The sequence below is a fragment of the Emydura macquarii genome, unplaced genomic scaffold, assembly GCF_026122565.2.
Source record: "Emydura macquarii macquarii isolate MOO-44397 ecotype Brisbane River unplaced genomic scaffold, CSIRO-AGI_Emac_v2 contig_3485, whole genome shotgun sequence".
In the NCBI taxonomy this organism is placed as follows: Eukaryota; Metazoa; Chordata; order Testudines; family Chelidae; genus Emydura; species Emydura macquarii.
The window spans coordinates 540,454-557,863 of record NW_027133622.1 but is presented as its reverse complement, the minus strand read 5'-3'; the positions used below and the strand labels follow the sequence as shown (position 1 = coordinate 557,863).

At 54.9% G+C, this 17,410-nt stretch overlaps 2 protein-coding genes across 2 annotated transcripts; both read right to left on the bottom strand.

Annotated features, from left to right (window-relative positions):
• Window positions 1-1,565: 1,565 nt before the first annotated feature.
• Window positions 1,566-4,500, bottom strand: LOC137144791 (zinc-binding protein A33-like). The gene is made up of 6 exons (XM_067535280.1): window positions 4,105-4,500; window positions 3,515-3,610; window positions 3,117-3,350; window positions 2,894-2,916; window positions 2,616-2,737; window positions 1,566-2,139 (listed from the first exon to the last, which is right to left on the bottom strand). The coding sequence occupies exons 1-6, from the start codon at window positions 4,498-4,500 to the stop codon at window positions 1,595-1,597; spliced, it is 1,416 nt and encodes a 471-aa protein (XP_067391381.1). The 3' UTR covers window positions 1,566-1,594.
• A 5,305-nt stretch (window positions 4,501-9,805) lies between these two features.
• Window positions 9,806-16,829, bottom strand: MAPK7 (mitogen-activated protein kinase 7). Its single transcript, XM_067535226.1, has 7 exons — window positions 16,725-16,829; window positions 16,053-16,282; window positions 15,670-15,835; window positions 14,114-15,234; window positions 10,873-12,209; window positions 10,489-10,616; window positions 9,806-9,959 (listed from the first exon to the last, which is right to left on the bottom strand). Exons 2-7 carry the CDS (start codon window positions 16,267-16,269, stop codon window positions 9,806-9,808), a joined length of 3,123 nt encoding a protein of 1,040 aa, XP_067391327.1. The 5' UTR covers window positions 16,270-16,282; window positions 16,725-16,829.
• Window positions 16,830-17,410: the final 581 nt, after the last annotated feature.

Genomic DNA, 17,410 nt, shown 5'->3' with positions numbered 1-17,410 from the left:
TTTGATTTTTTTTTCTGCATACTTGATTTGTTTGTTTGCGATCTTAAGCCCTTATGAAAATTATTTTCTCTTTAATTTAAGGAAAAGTTATTTTTCAGCTTTAACAAAGTTTTTTGTCTGAAACTTTCCTTAGATTTTTTTTGTTTTTGTTTTTTTTTTGGTCTATTCATTTGTTTTGTTTGTTTGTATGTGTGTGTCTTTGTGATCTCAATCATTCTTGGTATTATTTTCTTTTTAATAAAATGAAAAGTTATTTTCATCCTTAACTATGTTTTTTGCCTCGAAATTTCCTTGTTTCTTTAAAAAAGAAATTGTTTGCAAAGAGGATCTTTCTTCTAACAACAAAACCTCTTGCTGAAGTTTGGTCTCAACTTTTTTTTTTTTTTAATTTAGTGTTACATATTTACATCCATCACTTCACCTTGACAGAGTTTTTTGTCTTGGCATTTCCAAATATTTGCAGAAATGCAGATTCTTCTAAAAATCTCTCTCCCTAAATATAAAGAATTGCTGCATTCTTCAGTCCAAATCAATATTAACTGAAATAAAATCAGGCAGCAACGTATATAAAGTCAATTGATAAAGATATATTGAATTTCTTCAGCATAACCAAGTTTTTAGCTGAGAATTACTTTTTTTTTTTTTTTTTTTTCCAATGGAAAGTGTTTGCAAAAGGGCTTTCTGTCTGGCAACAAAGATGGATTTTTATTCTATAGTCCAAATAAAATTAAGAGAAATAAAATCAGGCAGCCAAACATCTAGTCAGTTATTAAAGATGTCTTCAACATTCTTCAGCATTGCAAAAGGTTTGGACTGGGGAATGTCCATAGTTTGATGTTTATTTTCAAGGGTTTGCAGAAAGGAAATACTTCCTCTGCCTAGAAGTGAAAATGGATTTTTATTCTACGGCACAAATAAAACTGAGTCAGAAAAGACACAGGTATCGAGTTAAAGATTTATTGAAATATTTTTCCTGTGTAATAACGTGTTTAACATTCTTCTATTGGAAGTAATTTGTGTACCTGTGACCGAGCTGGTGAAACAGGGACAGAAGAGGCCTGGCCCGAACAGTGGCTGTGGAAGGCGGTGATGCCAGAGGGAAGGATATTCCTGACACACAAGCTCTTTATTCATTAAAAATAAATAAACAGAGGTCATCAATAGCACAGTGCAATTCACAGTCATCCAAAAAAGCAGGATTAGAGCACACCCTGCTGAGCCCTCCCCATCCCTGATGCACAGTGCCCCCTGCTGTCCTCCCCCCCACGCTCTGCCGCACAGCGCCCCCTGCTGGGCCCCCTGCCTGCTCCCTCCTGCATTGCACCCCCTGCTGGCCCCCCCCCCACCCTGCTCTCTGCAGCACAGCACCCCCTACTGCACCCCCCTCCCTGTCACACAGCACCCCCTGATGGAACCCCCCAGCTGCTCCCTGCTGCACAGCCCCCTGCTGGGCCCCCCACTCCCTCCCTGCTGCACAGCCCACCCCCCCCCCACTGCGTCCCCCTGGCTCCCTGCAGCACAGCGTCCCCTGATGCCCCCCCGCCGCTCAGTGCCCTCCAGGGCCGTGGGCGCCAGTCCCCAGTCTCGCCCGCAGCTATAGCTCCAGCAGCCTCAGGGGTTCAGCGTTGCGCCTGTCCTTGTTGACCCCAGGGCTGACCATGGGGTAGAGGGGCTCGGTGAAGGCATCAGAGAAGGTGTAGAGGTGGGTCATAGTGGCAGCATCGTAGAACGACACCTGCCCCCCCTCGTAGTCCAGATACACCCCGATCCTGCGGGGCTTGGCCCTGAGCGCCAGGTGTCTAGAGGGGGAGTCAAGGGCCTTGTAGTCAGCACCGTTGCGGAGCCAGATGGCCCAGTAGCCATTGGCCGGCTTGAGCATCACCTTGGCCTCCTGCCTGTTGACCGAGGCCCGAGCCAGCCCGATGTCCCAGCTGGTTTTGTCCCCAACCTCCACCTCCCAGTAGTGGCGGCCCGAGGTGAAGCCGGCTGAGCCCAGCACACACACGCTCTTGCTGAAGCGCTCCGGCCCCTCGGGCACGTCCTCCTGCATCTCGTCCACCAGCTGGACGGCGAGCAGGTCAGACGACAGCTGCAGGTTGGGGTGGTTGGTGGCTGAGTCCAGGGTGACGCGGGGCAGAGCTGTAACGGGGGGGGGGGGGGAGGAGGTCTTAACTCACGGGAAGCACACATCCCCATGGAGGTACCCCCGTCCCGGAGCAGGGGGAAGATCCTCTCTGTTCAGACCCCGCCCACAGCCCTATCCCGATCCCAAAAACACACCCCTCTGTCCAGACCACGCCCATAGCCCCATCCCTGATCCCAAAGACACGCCCCTCTGTCCAGACCCCACCCACAGCCCCACCCTTGATTCCAAAAATGACCCCTCTAATCAGACCCGGCACAGAGCCTTGCCCTGATCCCAAAGACACGCCCCTCTAGCCAGACCCCGCCCACAGATCTGCCCCCTGATCCCAGACATTCACCCCCGCAACCCAAACTCCACCCCCATTCCCAGAGACTCATCCCTCTATCCAGCAGCCACTCCACCCCGATCTCACACACCCCCCTCCCAATGCAGCCAGGTGAGGCGATGGGACTGGGGGGGCGTCACTTACCGAGGCTCAGTGCTGATTTCATTTCCCGCCACACCATGTACTGGATGGGCCCCTTGAACTGGCCCAGGCTGAAATCTCGGGGTGCAGGCAGCTGGGCCCCTTTTTCCTCCCTGGGGCAATATCTGGGGGGGGGAGCAGGGAGCAAGAGGGGTTAGGAGAGCACAGACAGACTGACCCCTCATGGACAGACCTTGCACAGGCATCTGGTCCCCAGCAGGGATGGAGACGACCCATCAGGGTGATTATCCCGGGGTGGGGGGTGGATCTGGGACACTCACTTTTCCAGGAAGCTTTTGATGTCCTGTGAAAAGAGAAAGTAGACGTGAGCGATGCAGACACAGAGGATGCAAGGGGCTGTGGGTCGGGAGTGAGGGGCACCAGCAGAGCTGGGGGTGCCCAGGGCCAGGCTAGCAGGGGGCTGCGGGTCAGGAATGAAGGGCACCGGCAGAGCTGGGGGGAGCCCAGGGCTCAGATAACAGAGGGTCGCCAGGGGACGTTTACCTTCAGGAAGATGGCCGCGTCCTCTTCTGCCAGCCGAGCCTGGATGGCAGCGATTTGCTCCCCCGTGCTCCGGATAATCTCCTGGGCATTCCTCCGGCTGGTCTCCAGCTCGCTCAGCAAAAGCTCCTCTTCCCGCCTCAGCTCCTGTCTCAGCGCCGCCTCCTTCTGCTGCAGCCACTGGTGCAATTCGATAAACTGGGTGGACAGGTGCTGCTCCAGTCTGAGACCCTGGGCCTGGGAGAGAGAGGGTTGGGCTAGCGGGAGGCTGCGGGGCCGGAGCGAGGGGCCCCAGCAGAGCTGGTGGAGAGCCCCAGGCCAGGATAGTAGGGGCTGTGGGGTGGGGTTGAGGGGCACCAGCCCTGGCACGGTGAGGGCCTGAGGGGGCACGTTGAACTTACTGCAATTTCAGGCACTTTCTGAGCACTCCGGTCCTGCAGAGATTTCGTTTCCTGGATCCTGGCCTCCAGTGAGGTCCATGACACGGTTAAAGTCTCCTGCATGGAAGTGAACAAGTGGACGAGGCCGAAATAAGAGCCCGCCCGGTGCTGAACTGCAGCCACCTCTGGGGCAGGAGGTTCTGGGTAGTCTGGGGTGTAATTAATACCCAGAAACAACAGGCAGGCCATGAGGCCAGGTCCCTGGTTGAAATCCTGGGGTCCCGGGTAATCGTCCACCTGGACTGACTGGGAACGTAGCATCAACCTCCAGGTCTGCCTAAGGCTTCATGGCTTAGTTAGTGTCATAGACGGAGGATCCATGCTTATGTTTCAGGGCAGTGGGTGAGGTGCCTCAGAAGGGGGTCAGGAAGGAAAACACCGCCCACTCATAATACAGCACAATGCCCCCTAGTACGGCACTGGGGCATTGGGGCTAACACTGACTGCCAGGGGAGAGCACCTGCTACTCAGCCTCCCCCACCACGATTTATGCAGCACAGCAACCCCTACCCAGCCCCCCATGCCCTGCCGCACAGCACCCCTCTACTGACCTTATACTGCTGCACGGTTTCGTCCAGCGGGAGGCAGCAATGCCCCCAGTGCTCGGTCTCTAGTGCCCTTGTGAGGCTGCCATGGTCCATGCAGAACAGCGGCTCTCCCAGCAGCTCCTCATCGCCAGCCTGCCCCTCCCCAGCAGGCGTGTTCTCCCGGGCCCTGTCTGCCAGCTGACCCAGGGCACGGTTGGGCGTGTACTTGCCCCCGGGCACCGGGTGCCGGCACTCTGGGCAGCAGCAGGGAGAGGCTTCCCCTGGCTGGGCCGGGGGGTCCCCCCAGTAGCGGGCGAGGCAGCCCTGGCAGTAGTTGTGTCCGCACTCCAGCATGACAGGCGCCACAAAGAGCTCAAGGCAGATAGGGCAGTGGAGCTCGGCCGGAGGGTCGCTGGGCATGAGCCCTGCCATGGTGCTGGGGTTGCCCCTGGGGCGATCCCACTAACCCTCTAGGTCTCTGTCTCTCTCCCTCCTTCAGCCCCCCTCCCACCCCCCACGCCCTATGGGTCTATCTTTCTATCCCTCCCCGTGTCTTTACCGCTCCTTCCGTCTCGCTCTCCCTCTCTGTCTCTATCACTCTTTCCTTCCCCCTCTCTCTCCCTGTCTCTTTAGCTATCACTTTTCCCCTACCGTTTTCTCTCTCCCTCCCTGTCTCGGTCTCCTCTCCTCCTTCTGACTTTGTCTGGCTTTCTCTCCTCTCTGTACCTCTCGCTGGCTGCCTCGAGCGTCCCGTCCCAGCCCAGATTGGTTCTTGCCCCCTGGGCCTGGGGCCTGGCATTCCGCAGCAGGCAGGGCGGGGACAGCACCAGCCAAACCTGTTCCTCATGCTGCCTAAAGGACGGCGGGGGGCTGGGAGCCAGGACTCCTGGGTTCTAGTCTCAGCTCTGGGAGGGGTGTGGGGACTAGCGGTTAGAGCAAGGGAGGCTGGGAGCCAGGACACCTGGGATCTCTCCCCAGCTCTGGGAGGGAAGTGGGGGCTAGTGGTTAGAGCGGGGGGAGGCTGGGAGCCAGGACGCCTGGGTTTTCTCCCCATCTCTGGGAGGAGAGCAGGATCTAGTGATTAGAGCAGGGAGGCTGGAAGCCAGGACTCCTAGGTTCTAGCCCCACTCAGGGAGAGAGGTGTCATGGTTTCAGCACCGTCACTGCTGTCTCATGCGCAGGGCTCCTATGTGAATAAGCTCAACGCAGCTTAGTTGCCTCTGATGTGACCTCATGATGCAACGCTGGTGACTCATTCGGGAGCCAGGAGCCTGCAGGGTGGGAGGTGGGCAGGGACTCAGCAGGAGGCGGCCCCCTCCCCTCGGTAGCTGTGCTGATCTCAGACTTCGGGAACACACATCATCTCTCTGATTACATACTTGAACAGCATCTGGAACAATGGGGTCACAGCCCCACGTTGGGGCATTTGGGCACTATTGTATTCTGAATGCTAAGCTTACCAAAGAGACTAAAATGCAGCCATCTCTGGTGTGGTGCCAGTTGGTAACAGCTGCATATCACACTGCATCAGAACAGCTCACCCGGAGCTTGACATGCAGCCTCCTCTGAGGCAGGGCAGCTGGGGAACAGCCACATAGCGACCAGGGATGGTTCACCCGACACTGAGATGCAGCCACCTCTGGGCTGGAGCCCGCTGCAGCTAACAGGAGCAGCTGTGCAAGAGGCAGAGCTGAACCTGGAGCATTTAAACCTCTCTTTGGTTGGTTTTCCCAGCCCCCCTTGTCGCTAGGGTCCAGCTGGAGAACAGCTTACTCCACTAGCCCCGGGAATCCTGCACTGTTTCCTCCTAGAGACTCCCAGATACTTTGCTCTCCCATCTCAGCCTCTCTCCTTGCCTCAGGTCACTGGGATCTCCTGCCCAAACTCATTCCCTGTAGCCCATGTATGTAAAGGAGCACAGTGGGGTTAGAGCCGGCGAGCCAGGATTCCTGGGTTCTCTCCCCAGCTCTAGGAGGGGAGAGGGGTCTAGTGGTTAGCGCAGGTGGGCTGGGAGCCAGGACTCCTGGGTTCTATCACTGGCTGTGGGAAGGGGTCTAGTGGTTAGAAAAGGGGGGCTGGAAGCCAGAACTCCTGGGTTCAATTCCCAGTTCTGCCCCAAACTTTGTGTGTGACCTTACCGGGTCACTTCATTTCTCTGAACTTGTTTCCCTAGCTGTAAAATAGAAGGATCCTGCTTTTTATCTATTTATACTGCTAGCTCTTTGGGGCAGGGACTGTCCCTCACTGGGTCTGTGCAGCGCCCGGCCACATGGAGACCTGAACTTGGTTGTGGCATTGAGATGCTAACGCAATCTGAAAACTACACAATGCCACACTCCCCCTCCCCCTGAGAGACACCACACTTCCAGATTTTTTAAAATCATTTATCGAAAGTTTAAATGCCAAAAGTGTTACCATAAAATACACAAACACATGGAGGGGAGGGGAGGGGAAAACACACACACGCACGCACGCACACAAATACACAACTGGCTCTGATGAACTGGGGCCAGAGCTAGGAACCAATTCCTGGGCTAAAACATTTCTGAGGTGCGCTTGCAAAATGCCTGCAGAAATATCCCTTCTCTCTGTTTCAGAGGACAGCTGATCGGTATTTGGGCTGCAGGAAGCCTTTTCCGGAGCTTAGTTCTCCATCCCTTGTAGATCTCAAAGGAGAGAGAGACAGACCCCAGTTGACCCTGCCGGGGACCTGTATGGGTATTTTAGGGGTAGGGTCATCCTCATGCTGGACGTCCAGATCTCCCAGTAGAGTGCTGGGGAAGACTGTGGGAAAAGTCAACCCAATTTCACTGGCTCTCAGACCTATCCCCAACACAACACAACTTTACTGCAGTCATCCTACTGCCCCCGCAACGCAGCAGGAGAGATGAATACCAGTCAAAACTAGCACCAGGGTCTCATCCACAGAAATTGGCTCTCAGGGGATGGGGTAATCAGACAACACAGGTTTGTGTGCATTGATTAAGGCACCTGCAAGGCCTCTAGACACCTGAGTTTGGTTCTCTGCTCCGTCACTGATTCCCTGGGTGAATTTGAGAAGACGAGGGATTAGATTACAGTAGACAGTGAGACTGGATAAAACAGGAAAATTAAAGAGATTGAGGATTAGAGTAGACATCCAGCAGGGATTAGATCAGGTGACTGGAAAACGGATTTTCCATTTCCTGGAAAATGTTGAGGTTTTTCTTCCGTCCCAAAATTGCAGGTTTTTTGCAAAATGAAATTCAGAGGAAAAAAAGTTCATTATGGATCAAAATGTTTCATTTTGGTTCATTCAAAACTTTAGGATTTTGTTGTTGTTGTTGTTGGTACAAAATAAATATCAAAATGAAAAGTCATTTCCAAACAAAATATCAAAACTTTTGACATTTTCAAATAAAAATATCTGTTTTTGTAAATCAAATTTAATTAAAATGATACCATTTGGGGGAAAGGGGGAATTAGTGTCAAAATGACTTTTTTTTTTAAAAAAAAAGAAAACTCTTGTTTTGACAAAAATCTTCTGAACCACTTCAAGGGATTAGATTTGATAATGAGATTAGTTTAGGCAGATAAAAAGGAGAAGAGATATTACACAAGACACAGAGTGAGGATTACATTAGACAGGTAAAAAATGAAAACAAGAATTAGATTAGCAAAATAAAAAGAGGAATGGAGATTAGGTTACATACAGAGTAGGGACCACAATAAACTAGTGGAATTACAATTGGACAGATAATGGAGTTTCGGGTCAAAAAGAAAATGAATTTTAAAACTTCTGGTAAATCAAAAAGGAAAAAAAAATCTGTTTTCAGTCAAACTAAACATTTTGAGACTTTCTTTTTTACGTTTTTCGTATTTTAAAAATTAAACTACAGGAAATTTCTGCACGAACAGTCATGTCAAGCAGACAAATCAAAACTGGGAATGTCAGAACAAAAGGTTGCTACTGTTTTATAGTTTTCATGTTTTAAAAAATTGTATACAATTTGGAATAGAAAAATCAAAACGTTTCAGTTCTACGATGTCATTTTTTTTTAGTTTGTTTTTCAACCAAAACAATTTAGCAAAACCAAACACAAATTTGCAAACTGTTTCGGTTTCACCGCATTTGCCTTTTTTTGGGTTGAAAATGTCACACAGCTCTTAACAAAAGTTGCAAAAAAGGCTAATGTCATTCAGAGTGTATTATCTGGTGCATCAAGGCATGGGAGGCAATTGTCCCCTCTGATCCACCAAAGTGAGATCTCAGCTGGATAACGTTGTCCAATTCTGGGCACCATTTTAGGAGCGATGTGGACAAACTGGAGAGACTCCACTAGAGAGAAACAAAAATGATCAAGGGTCTCGAAAACCTGACCTGTGAGGAAAGGTTAAAAAACTCAAGCATGTTTAGTCTGGAGAACAGAAGACTGAGGAGGGATCTGAGAACACATCTTCAAATATGCTAAGGTCTGTTATACAGACAACAGTGATCAACAATTCTCCACGGCCACTGAGGGCAGGATAAGAAGTAACGGGCTTAATCTGCAGCCAGGGAGATGTTGGGAAACACTTTCTAACTCTAAGGGCCATTCAGCTCTGGACAGGGTTTCCCAGGGAGGTTGTGGAACCCCCCGTCACTGGAGGTTTTTAACAACAGGTTGGACAAACCCATCAGGGATGATCTAGGGTTATTTGGTCCAGCCTCAGCACAGGGGGTTGGACACGGTGAACTCCAGCTCTGCGTTTCTCTGCTTCTGTGGGACCAGAATAAACAGTTAAAGAGGATCAGGGAGGAGATTTGACAGGCAAATGAAGATGAGACTCGACAGAATGGGATTAGACAGGTAAATTACAGAGAGTGGGTGGGCAGGTCGAGCAGAGAAGGGGAGATGGTTACATGGGAGAGATGAGGAACCTGCGTCGATTACGCAGGGAGAGATATCACCCAGATTGCCTAGAGGGCTTAGGCGCCTGAATCGCACAGCAATCCAGGCCCTTAGGATCCTACACCCTGTTGACTTTTAGCGACCTTTGTGCTCCTAAAGACCTAGAGTTAGGTGTCTAAGTAGCTTTCAGGATCTGGATCATAAGTGCCTAAATCAAGGGGGGGGAGCAAGGTGGGTAGTAGGTGAGGGAATGAGAAATCAGAATTAGAGGAGGGAGACACAGGCAGGAGCAAGAAGAGAAATGGCAGGAGGCAGCTGGATTGATGCAGCAGGATGATGATTCACATCCCATGGGATCAAGCCCGGGCTAAATCTGTGACACCATGGCGTGGGCAGGGAGCAAACCGAGGCCTCAGTAATGCCAGCCCATTCTGCCAAGGGTGGGGATTCCCCAGGCAGACATCACGAAGGCGGCTCATCTTACTAAGACTGAAGGGTGAGCCACGCCCAGGCTCCAGGGCAATTCATAGGGGTCAGGAAGGAAACCAACACACACCCATACTGCAACAAAGTGTCCCCTAGCCACACTCTGGGACATCAGGGCTAGCACTGATTGCCAGGGGAGAGCACCCCTGCTGAACTCCCTTCCCCACAGAACAGCGGTCCCATCCATGTGTGGAGCCATCCTGAACCTGCCTAGCTTGATATCCGATGGGCAAACCAACAACAGACCCAGGCGTCAGGGGGAAGGTGTCTGCTTCTTGCTTGGCCTGTCAAGGCCCTGATGCGCAGCCAGTCCTGACCCCAGGGGGAGGGAAAGGGGTTGGTCCCAGCCCAGGGCAGTGCTCTTGACCTCAAGCGTCCTGGAGGTCCGGAATGTCTGAGAGGATCATGGGAGAACCCAGCTGCAGCTCCTGCTGGAGGGACTCCATATCGGCGGGATTCATCCGATGGACCTCCAGCCAATCAGCCAGCAGAGACGCAGAGAGAGGGGCTGAATCGCCCTGGCTGTGGGAGAGAGACAGAGAGATCAGACAGACAGACGGATGTAAGGCCAGGCCAGCTAATAACCTTGAGCCCTTTCCCAGTGGATTCCCATGGTGTATTGACTCCCCCTTCAGAGAGGGGAATTGTGGTGCATTGTGGGAGATGTAGTCCAATGAGGGAGCCCATCTCAGAGGGCAGAATGAGAAAACCCATTTACTATTCCCATCATGCACTACAGCAGCTCAGCCAGAAAGAAGACCATGGTGCATCATGGGAGATATAGTCTGACCAAGGAGCCTAACCTACAGAAAGCATGAGGCACCTGAACAACTCCCATGAATGGGCCTAACGGACCAGAGCTGGGGAGGGGGGGACTGGGAGTCAGGACTCCTGGGTTCTATCCCAGCTCTGGGAGGGGAGTGGAGTCTGGCGGGTTAGAGCAGAGGGCTCTGGGAGCCAGGACTCCTGGGTTCTATCCCAGCTCTGAGAGGGGAGTGGAGGCTAGTGGTTAGAGCAGTGGGAAGCTGTCCCTGCTGTGGGGAGCTCTCACCTGTCCCTGTTCTCCCCCACCATGTCGAAGGACTGATTCAGGAACTCCTCCAGATCAAAGCCCACGCCGTAGCCGGCCCCGCTGCCTTTGGGGGTCACTGAGAAGACAGGTGGCAGAAGATCCTCCACCTGTGAGGGCAGTGAGACACAGTGAGCCTGGCACCTCTCAGGGGCCATCTTGCCCATCCATACCTGGAGCAGAATCAACCCCAACCCTCTGCTCCCCAGCAGAGATGGAGACACCCCATCCAGGCCCACCCCACCCCACCCCACCCAGGGCAGGACCGTCCCCGAAGGTCTGTTCCCCAGCAGAGATGGAGACGCCCCACCCGGGCCCACCTCACCAGATCAGAGCTGACGCCCTGGAGGGGAAAGGTCCCGTTACCTGTGACTTGGAAAGCTGCTGTGTGACCATGGTGATGTCAGGCGATTCCGTGGGGACGGTTTCCGCTGACGTGGCCGTGGCAATCGGGGGCTGACCGGACCCTTTGACTCCTCCCACTGCCGGTTCCAGAGCCCTCTTCCCCATCTCCTGCAGGAAGACGGCCGGATCTAACCCCACGCCCTCCCTGCCTGGTGCCACAAGGTTGCCCAGGGCACGGACTGGTGGCCCCTCTTGCGGCTGTCCCTCGCTAGGGGTCATTGGGGCTTCCCCAGGTGCCGGCCTCGCGGCCACGGCCCAGTTCTCTGGGCAGTGGACACTGGGCCATGCACTGATCCCCGCCAGGCCAATGGGGGCTGGGAAGATCTGTCCTGGGGCATATTTGACACTCAGGAGGCACTCAGGTTTAGCTGGAGCTTTGTGGCAAGCCACGGGGGCCACCAGGACTGGAGGGAAGGGGCTGGGCTGAGCCGGGAAGTACTGGACCACATTGGCAGCTGAGCCATGGGCAGGATCTGCAGCCACAGGCAGCACAGTGAGTTTGGGGCCTCCAGTGGCTGGCACCTTTTCGGGGAAGCTCAAGAAATCAGATGTGGCTGGGAGGTGACCAGCCGATGCGGCTGGGAGGTGGCTAGGGGCTCCTGGTGGAACGTGGCCAGCAGGCACAGCTGGAAGGCGGCCAGCGGTTCCTGAGGGAACGTGGCCAGCAGCCATGGCTGGGAGGTGGCCGGCGGTTCCCGGTGGAACGTGGCCAGCAGGTGCGGCCGGGAGGAGGCCAGCGGCTCCCGGTGGAATGTGGCCAGCAGGCGCGGCCGGGAGGAGGCCAGTGGCTCCCGGTGGAACGTGGCCAGCAGGCGCGGCCGGGAGGTGGCCAGCGGCTCCCGGTGGAACGTGGCCAGCAGGCGCGGCCGGGAGGTGGCCAGCACTTCCTGGTGAAAGGTGGCTAGCAGACATGGCTGGAACGTGGCCAGTAGTTCCCAGTGGAACGTGGCTGGTGGGCGTGGCTGGCATGTGGCCAGCAGGCATGGCCCCTGGAGGGACACGACCAACCGACGTGGCTGGGACATGGCCCGTGGGCCCGTTGTGAGCCGCCTTCTGGTGGTTCCGGTCAATCATCTTGGTCCATCGCTCCAGGAGGCTGCGGTCATTGTCACTCAGCACTAGCCCACCCAGCACGTCCCCACGCCGCAGCTCCTTCCGCTCCTTCTCCTTCTGCTTCTTCTCCCGCTCCTTGGCCCGCTCCTGGCGCCGCTTCCGCTTCTCCTCCCGCTCCCGCTGGCGCTCCTGGGCCGTCACCGGCTTCCGCATGTCCGGGGGCTCCGGGACGGAGCACAGGGAGTCTGGGGCCAAAGCAGAGAGGAGTCAGCTCACTCCCAACCCGCAGACCTGCTAGTCCAGCCCTGGGCTCCCCCACAGGCGTGCCAGTGCCCCTCACTCCTGTTCCGCAGAGCCCAGCTAGCCCACATGAGGCAGAGACAGGAAGAAACAAGCAAAATTACACAAAATACTGTCCTGCATAACCTCCTGATAAACAAACAAGTAGGCGCACTGCCAGCAGATGGAGGGAAGTGATTATTCCCCTCTATTCGGCACTCGTGAGGCCGCATTTGGAGTATTGTGTCCAGTTTTGCCCCCCCACCCCCCCCCCACAGGAAGAATGTGGACCAACTGGGACAGTCCAGGGGAGGGCAACAAAAATGATTAGGGGGTGGAGCACAAGACTTATGAGGAAAGGCTGAGGGAACTGAGCTTGTTTAGTCTGCAGAAGAGAAGAGTGAGGGGGGATTTGATAGCAGCCTTTAACTACCTGAAGGGGGGACCCAGGGAGGATGGAGCTAGGCTGTTCTCAGTGGTGGCAGATGACAGAACAAGGAGCAAAGGTCTCAAGTTGCAGTGGGGAAGGTCTAGGTTAGATATCAGGAAAAACCTTTTCCCTAGGTGGGTGGTGAAGCAATGGAATGGGTTACCTAGGGAGGTGGTGGAATCCCCATCTTTAGGGGATTTTAAGGCCCAGCTTGACAAAGCCCTGGCTGGGATGGTTTAGTTGGAGTTGGTCCTGCTTTGAGCAGGGGGTGGGACTAGATGACTCCTGAGGTCCCTTCCAACCCTGATCTTCTATGATTCTATGAAACTAGGGAAATACTATCTAGATGCAGCTACTATAAGGTGGGTGCATAACTGGTTGGAAAGCCATTCCCAGAGAGCAGTTATCAGTGGTTCACAGTCAAGCTGGAAGGGCATAACAAGTAGGGTCCCGCAGGGATCAGTTCTAGGCCTGGTTCTGTTCAGTATCTTCATCCATGATTTAGATAACGGCATAGAGAGCACACTTATAAAGTTTGTGGATGATACCAAGCTAGGAGGGGTTGCAAGTGCTTTGGAGGATAGGATTAAAATTTAAAATGATCTGGACAAACTGAACAAATGGTCTGAAGTAAATAGGATGAAATTCAATAAGGACAAATGCAAAATGCCCTACTTAGGAAGGAACAATCAGTTGCACACATACCAAATGGGAAATGATTGCCTAGGAAGGAGCGTTGTGGAAGGGATCTGAGGGTCACAGTGGATCACAAACTAAATATGAGTCAACAGTGTAACACTGTTGCAAAAAAAGCAAACTTCAGAGTGGGATGTATTAGCAAGAGTGGTGTAAGCAAGAAACAGGAAGCAATTCTTCCGCTCTACTCTGCGCTGATTAGGCCTCAACTGCAGTATTTCATCCAGTTCTGGGTGCCACGTTTCAGGAAAGATGTGGACAAATTGGAGAAAGTTCAGAGAAGAGCAACAAAAATGATTAAAGGTCTAGAAAACCTTGAGGGAAGATTGAAAAAACTGGGTTTGTTCAGTCTGGAGAAAAGAAGACTGGGGGGCAGGACATGATAAGTTTTCAAGCACATAAAGGATGTCACAAGGAGGAAGGAGAAAAATTGTTCTTGTTAACCTCTGAGGACAGGACAAGAAGCAATGGGCTTAAATTACAGCAAGGGCAATTTAGGTCGGACAGCAGGAAAAACTTTGGAAGCTCTAGAACAAATTTCCTGGAGGATGGTCTAGTTATTATGCAGTCTTGCATGGAGTGCAGGGGAATGGATGAGATGAGCTATTGAGGTCCGTTCCAGTCGTACACATCTACAAGTCTATGAAAATCAGGAACAGAACCCAGGAGTCCCAGCCCTGCTCTAACCACTAGACTTCACTCCCCTCCAAGAGAGGAGAGAACCCAGGCATCCCAGCCTTTCACCTTTGTTCTTATTGCGCAGAGCCGACTTCAGCAGCGCGGCCTTGAGCGCTGCCTTGGTGTCGTCCGAAATGGCCCCCTCCCTCTTTGGTGGTAGAGCCTCTGGCTCAGCCTTTACCTCAGCCGGCCCGTCAGGGCGGGGGGCAGCCCCAGGCGAGGTCAGGTCAATGGTTTCCGGAGGATAAGGGACTTCCACGGGGGCTGGAGACTCCATGGCGTAGTCTCCCCCAGTGGATCCGGCACTGGGCATGTCAACGTCCTGGCAGCGCAAGGGGTCAGCGGCAGGCGGGGTGGTGGCAGCCGGCCGGAGAGCGGGTTTGAAACTGATCTGCCGCCGGATCCCCTCGCGACGCTCGTGGAAATCGCGGATCTCAGCCACGATGGCCTCCTTGATCCGTTCCTTGGTGAGCACCTGCTTGTCGAAGTCAAAATCAAAGGCCGGCACACAGTCTGGCTCGTCGTCCGGGTCGTGGTACTTAGCCACGAAGGGGTGCTTGAGGGCCTCGGCCACGGAGACCCGCTCACGGGGGTCAAAGCGCAGCATCTTGGCCAGCAGTGCCAAGGCCAAGTGGTCGGCCTGCTGGTAGAGGGTCTCCCATGGCACCGGCTGGCGGGAGGGCAGGCTCTGGATGTAGGCGCGCACTCGGTCAGCCCCAATGGCGTGGATCACCTTGGCAGACGGCGTGCCCAGCACTGTCATGATCAGCTGCAGCTGGTGGATGTAATTCTTCCCAGGGAAGAGCTGCTTGCGCCCCAGCATCTCAGCAAAGATGCAGCCAACGGACCACATGTCAATGGCCTGCGTGTACTCGTGGAGGGAAAGCATGAGTTCCGGGGCACGGTACCACCGGGTGGCCACGTATTCAGTCATGAAGTATTTGTACTCGTCCGGCTTGGTGCACAGTCCCCTGGCCATGCCGAAATCGCCGATCTTCAGCTCGCAGTTCTCGTTAATGAGCAAGTTGCTGGGCTTGAGGTCGCGGTGGATGACATTGGCCGAGTGGATGTACTTCAGGCCCCGCAGCAGCTGGTAGAGGAAGTACCGGACGTGTTCCAGGGTGAGAGGCTGGGAGGAGTGGATGATCTGGTGAAGGTCACTCTCCATCAGGTCTAGCACCACGTACCTGCGGCAGGGCCCAAGCATCATTTTTTCAGGCCCAGTACAAACTTGTAACACTAGCCCCCTCCCACACACATCCCACAATCCATCAGCCCATACATACGATCTCATGAGCCATGAACATTTTTTTCCTCATGGTAATGGGGGTTACAGCCTGGGCTGGGCCCCCCAGGGCCTCCGGGCCCCGGTAAAGTGTAACCTTCCCCCACCGCCCATGTGCAGGCCCTGTGGTGGGAAGGTCAGCAGGGAGTAGAGCCAGGCATCCTGGCTCCCAACCCCCCTGCTCTAACCCACCAGGCCCCACTCCCATCCCAGAGCTAGGGATAGAACCAAGGCATCCTGGCTCCCAGGTCCCCTCCGCCTTCCTGCTGTAACCCACTAGGGCCCACTGCCCTCCCAGAGCTGGGGAGGGGACCCAGGCATCTGGGCAGGCACTCACACGGATTTGAAATCATCATAGGGCACGGCAGGTTTCAGGATGTCTTTGATGGCGATGATATTGTCATGCTTGAAGTGCTTGAGAATCTTGAGCTCACGGAGGGTGCGCTTGGCGTTCATCACCACATCGAATGCATTGGGGATCTTCTTGATCGCCACCTGCTGGCCTGGAGGGGAACAGCATGGGAGGGTCAGAGCAGGCACCTCTGCACAGCCTTCCCCTATGGAACCCAGGAGTCCTGGCTCCCAGCTCCCCCAGGCCATACCCCCTTCTCCAAGCCAGGGATAGAACCCAGGAGTCCTATCTCTCCCCCCTGCCTCACTAATCCACTAGACCCCACACCCCTCCAGAAGTGGGGACGAGACCCAGGCGTCCAGGCTGACCTGTGGATCTGCGGCGGGCGGAGCTGACCACGCCATAGGCCCCAGTGCCGATGGTCTCGATGACCTCATACTCGTCCCCCACCTCAAAGGTGACGTCCAGGGAGCGGGCTTTGAGGATTGCCAGGTTCTTGGCTGCTACGGTGGCCCGGTGGGCCGACTCCCGCTTGCCCCGCTCCTCGGCCTCCTCCTCCTCTTCTTCCTTCTGCGGCTCCGCCATGGCGCCCACTCCCCTGCCGAGGGAACACAGAGCGGGGGGAGATCAGTGGGAGGCACCCAGACCCACTCGGCCCTGGGAGCCAGGGAGAGAACCCAGGAGTCCGGGGAGGGGGTAGGGCAAAGGACAGACGGGGGTGCAGGAACTGGCTGGAAATGGGAAGGGGGACGTAGGGGGCGGGGCCTCAAGCGCTTTTTTTTTTTTGTGGTGGGGAAGAGGCAGGACTAGGAGGGGACAGGGTCTTTGGGGGGCAGGGAGGGGACGGGGCCTATCTCCCCCGAGGGGGGGGCTCTAGGGGGCGGGGCTAGTCAGGGAGGGCGGGGCCTATGTCCCCCATGGGGATGGGCTCTAGGGGGCGGGACTAGGCAGGGGGCGGGGTCTATCCCCCCATGGGGAGGGGGCAGAGGTTCCAAGGGGGCGGGGCCTCCTCAGGGGGCGGGCCCCGCGGTGTCTCTCACCGGCTCGCGCCTGGGCCCCCCAGCCCTTCGCTGGTTCCCTCTCGGGTCCGCAGCTCCCTGCCGCTACCCCGTGTGTCCGGATATCGCCGCTCTCGCCCACCCGGCCCCGCCCGGCCAATCACAGCAGAGGAAGGGGCGAGGCCCGCAAAAGCGCGCAGGAGCTGGCCTGGACCAAATCCCGCCCTCTCTCCCCGGGATGGGCCAATCGGAGGCAAGTGTGGTGATCTATCAGCCAATCCGACTGGGACAGGCGCGGCCAGGCACGAGAGAGGCGGTTTGTACACCCAATTCCCGCTCCCTAGGAAGGCTTGGCCAATCAGAGGTTAGCTGCGTGAGAACGCAGCCAATAAAAGAGCGAGGGGTGTGAGTGCTCTTCCCTGGACATGGCAACGGCGCTGTCTTCTCCTAAATCCCGCCTTCTAGCAGAGATTGACCAATCACAGGGACTCTGCGTCCGATTCGCAGCCAATCAGGGAAGGCAAAGGTTGTCCGGAGGCGGTGGAGATAGATTTCTTCCCTAAATCCCGCCCTCTCTCAGATATTGACCAATCAAAGGAAGGCTATGTGGACAAATCAGCCAATCAGAGAGAGAAAATTGATCCTCTATACGTCCCGCCTACTTCAGTAATCTAACCAATCATAAATCACTTCCTCCTTAAAGCTGCCCACTCAGAGCGCAACAACGG